This window comes from Echinops telfairi, unplaced genomic scaffold (assembly GCF_000313985.2).
Source record: "Echinops telfairi isolate 266 unplaced genomic scaffold, ASM31398v2 ScPeMD7_7468;HRSCAF=8506_0, whole genome shotgun sequence".
Classification (NCBI taxonomy): Eukaryota; Metazoa; Chordata; class Mammalia; order Afrosoricida; family Tenrecidae; genus Echinops; species Echinops telfairi.
Genome location: NW_022111369.1, coordinates 66,023,830 through 66,026,409, shown reverse-complemented (window position 1 = coordinate 66,026,409; position 2,580 = coordinate 66,023,830). Strand labels below are relative to the sequence as shown.

The following is a 2,580-nucleotide window of genomic DNA, read 5'->3' as shown; positions in this document are numbered from 1 at the left end:
GGCGGCGGCGGTAGTGCTAGTGGAGGTGCCGGCCCGGGAGAGGGCGGATGTTGACATTGTGTTGTTGTTATTGCTGAGGGTAATGGCGGCAGCCGAGACCCGAGCTCCTCTGTAGTCCGACTCGAGAGACAGCGGCGAACAACTCCGCGGCCTCGGAGCCGGCGGCAGCGACGCCCCTCAGCCCCCACCCCCCCGGCGGCAGGACCCCCACCCAGCTCGCGGACTCAGGCCCTGTGGACCGGGGGCGCCTGGGAGGCTCGGGATGGCGGATTTCGACGAGATCTACGAGGAGGAGGAGGACGAGGAGCGGGCCTTGGAGGAGCAGCTGCTCAAGTACTCGCCGGACCCGGTGGTGGTCCGCGGCTCCGGTCACGTCACCGTGTAAGGCCGGGAGGAGGGTGAGGGCGAGGGCGAGAGCTGCGGGGCTGGGTGGGCCCCGCGATCACCCCGGGCACCCCTTTTCTTCCCGGGGTCCGCCGTCTGTCGGCGGCCGGGGGGCAGAGCAGGCGACCAGGAAGTGAGAACTTGCTTTATTTGCGTCGGTCTCCGAAGTGGGGACAGAGTCTGCCCTTGCTGGCCCCACACGCCCCTTTCAGCAGGCCCGGCAGGCCCGGGCAGGGGGACGGACCTTCGGAGCGGAGGTTCCTGCGGGGGGCCCGCTCCGCGGGCTGCCCTGCGGCTTTGGGGTGGTGGAAGGACGCGAGTTTTTGAGGTGCCTGCCCCCAGGTTTTCTCATCCAGTTACCCTGTGGCTGGCTGTCTCCTCCTTTGCCTCAGCCTGGGGACATAGGGCCCTGGAGGCCAGGTCTGGGCCAGAGAGACCCCCAGTGACAGGAAAGAGGGTCGCTCTCGTGGGGGCGGGGTTGGCGTTTTCCCGTTTACCCCAGTTGCCTTCAGAGTTCGTGTCTGTGGAACCAGAGCCACATCGCTGTCATCGCTATGGTGCAACGTATAGGCGAACATGTCATTAAAATGGGCAGAGGGAGATCCTGTTTACATTTACACTTTCAGCAAATACACACACACAGCGCACACGATGGCCATTCTCTGCTCAGGTGTCTGTGGGTGCTGTGGAATCTGAATTCCCCCCTGGGGACATGGGCTGGGGGAGGGGCTAAGGGGGTGGTGGTGACATCCTGTTTGAGAAGACTCCGTACATCCTCCAGTCTGGCTCAAACAATAGGGGATGCGGGCTTTCACCCAGGGTCATGACTAAGAAAGGAATGCGGAGGCTCGCACCAAATATCGGGTGACCCGGAAGCAGGAAGTTTTGTAATGTTTCTCAGAGAAGCCCAGAGTTTTGGACAACTTGAAGTCAGCTCTACTCGCTGTCATTTGCGTGCGAACTCTGGCACAGACGCTACATCAAACTTTGACATCCTTTAGGACCACCAGCAAGTCGCAGAACTCTGGAGCACTTGTTAATATTTGGGAGATAGGGTGAGTGGGCTGGGCTGTGAATGGCAGAGTGAGACGCCCCACCCACCACTGTCAGCAACGTGCTGGCGTGGCTCGGTGTCCGAGCTGACCAGCCTTGTTGCTGTTTTGGGTATGCTTATGTAATGCTTGGGCTTCCTTAGCACCTGTTAGCTTATATTCAGGTGACTTAAGAAGGTAAAACAACGCATAATTGCTTTCACAGCACCATGACAAGACAGTAGAGTTTCTCACCACAGTATCACCAGTTGTGTTAGATACGCCTAACCAAGTATTATGGCTATGGAGGCTTTCATTAACTACACAAGTGAGCTCTCTTTGTCTGATAGCCTGCCACTTAGACTCTAGCTGGACTCGTAGGACCTTTCTTTTTCCCATTGTGTTAAACCTCAGAGTATATGGGTGCTTAAACAAGGGGTTGTCAGACTTTTCCATGCTATCTGGTGTCCCTGTCCCCTCCCTCCTGTACATCCTTGTCAAAGAAAAGCTGGCAGCATGTTGTTACCTTAAAAGGGGCAGCTATAGTGGTATTAACTTCCTTAGAGGTTAAAGAAAAGCTGAGTACTTTTGTGGGCCAATGGAAAGTAAGCTGGGTGGAGTGCTCTGAAGCAAATAGTAAATTGTATTGTATTTGGAAAAGTTAACAGGGTGACGGGGTGGGAGAGAATGATTCATACTTCTCAACAGGGCTGCCCATTAGAATTACCTGGAGAGCTTTAAAAAACAACTCTTGTCTAGGCACTACCCATGACAACAGAGTGCCTGGTCTCTGAGTGAGGGGTACCACTCACCCATTGCCATCCTGTGGATTCAGACCCAGCAACCCAAGGTAACAGGAGAATGCTCCTTTGGGTTTTAACTCTTGATGGAAGCAGCCAGCCTCCTCTGTCTGGGCTGTTCAAACCTACAGCTAGCAGCACACTGTTCTAACCCACTGCACCACCACGGATCATTGAGAGAGCAATTTTGTTTATTGTTTTTTAAATTGAACAGGTGGTTGTAGTGTGAGCAAAGGCTGAAACCATTGCACTGTCTGTGGTCAGGAGAAGATAAATGTATGATGCCAACAAGCAGTGTGCCTTTCTCATTGCAGGTGATCTCTCTCAACCACTCCCTCGTTTAGCGACCTTGGTCTTAGATGCTG

General features: G+C 55.0%; 1 protein-coding gene across 1 annotated transcript in view; it reads left to right on the top strand.

The window, feature by feature from the left end:
• Nucleotides 1-7: 7 nt before the first annotated feature.
• CHIC2 (cysteine rich hydrophobic domain 2) overlaps nucleotides 8-2,580 on the top strand; it is a 36,952-nt gene continuing 34,379 nt past the window's right edge. The window contains exon 1 of the mRNA XM_004706287.3: nucleotides 8-381. Coding sequence (XP_004706344.1) covers nucleotides 263-381 — 119 coding nt within the window. The 5' untranslated portion in view covers nucleotides 8-262. The remainder of the gene's footprint in view (nucleotides 382-2,580) is intronic.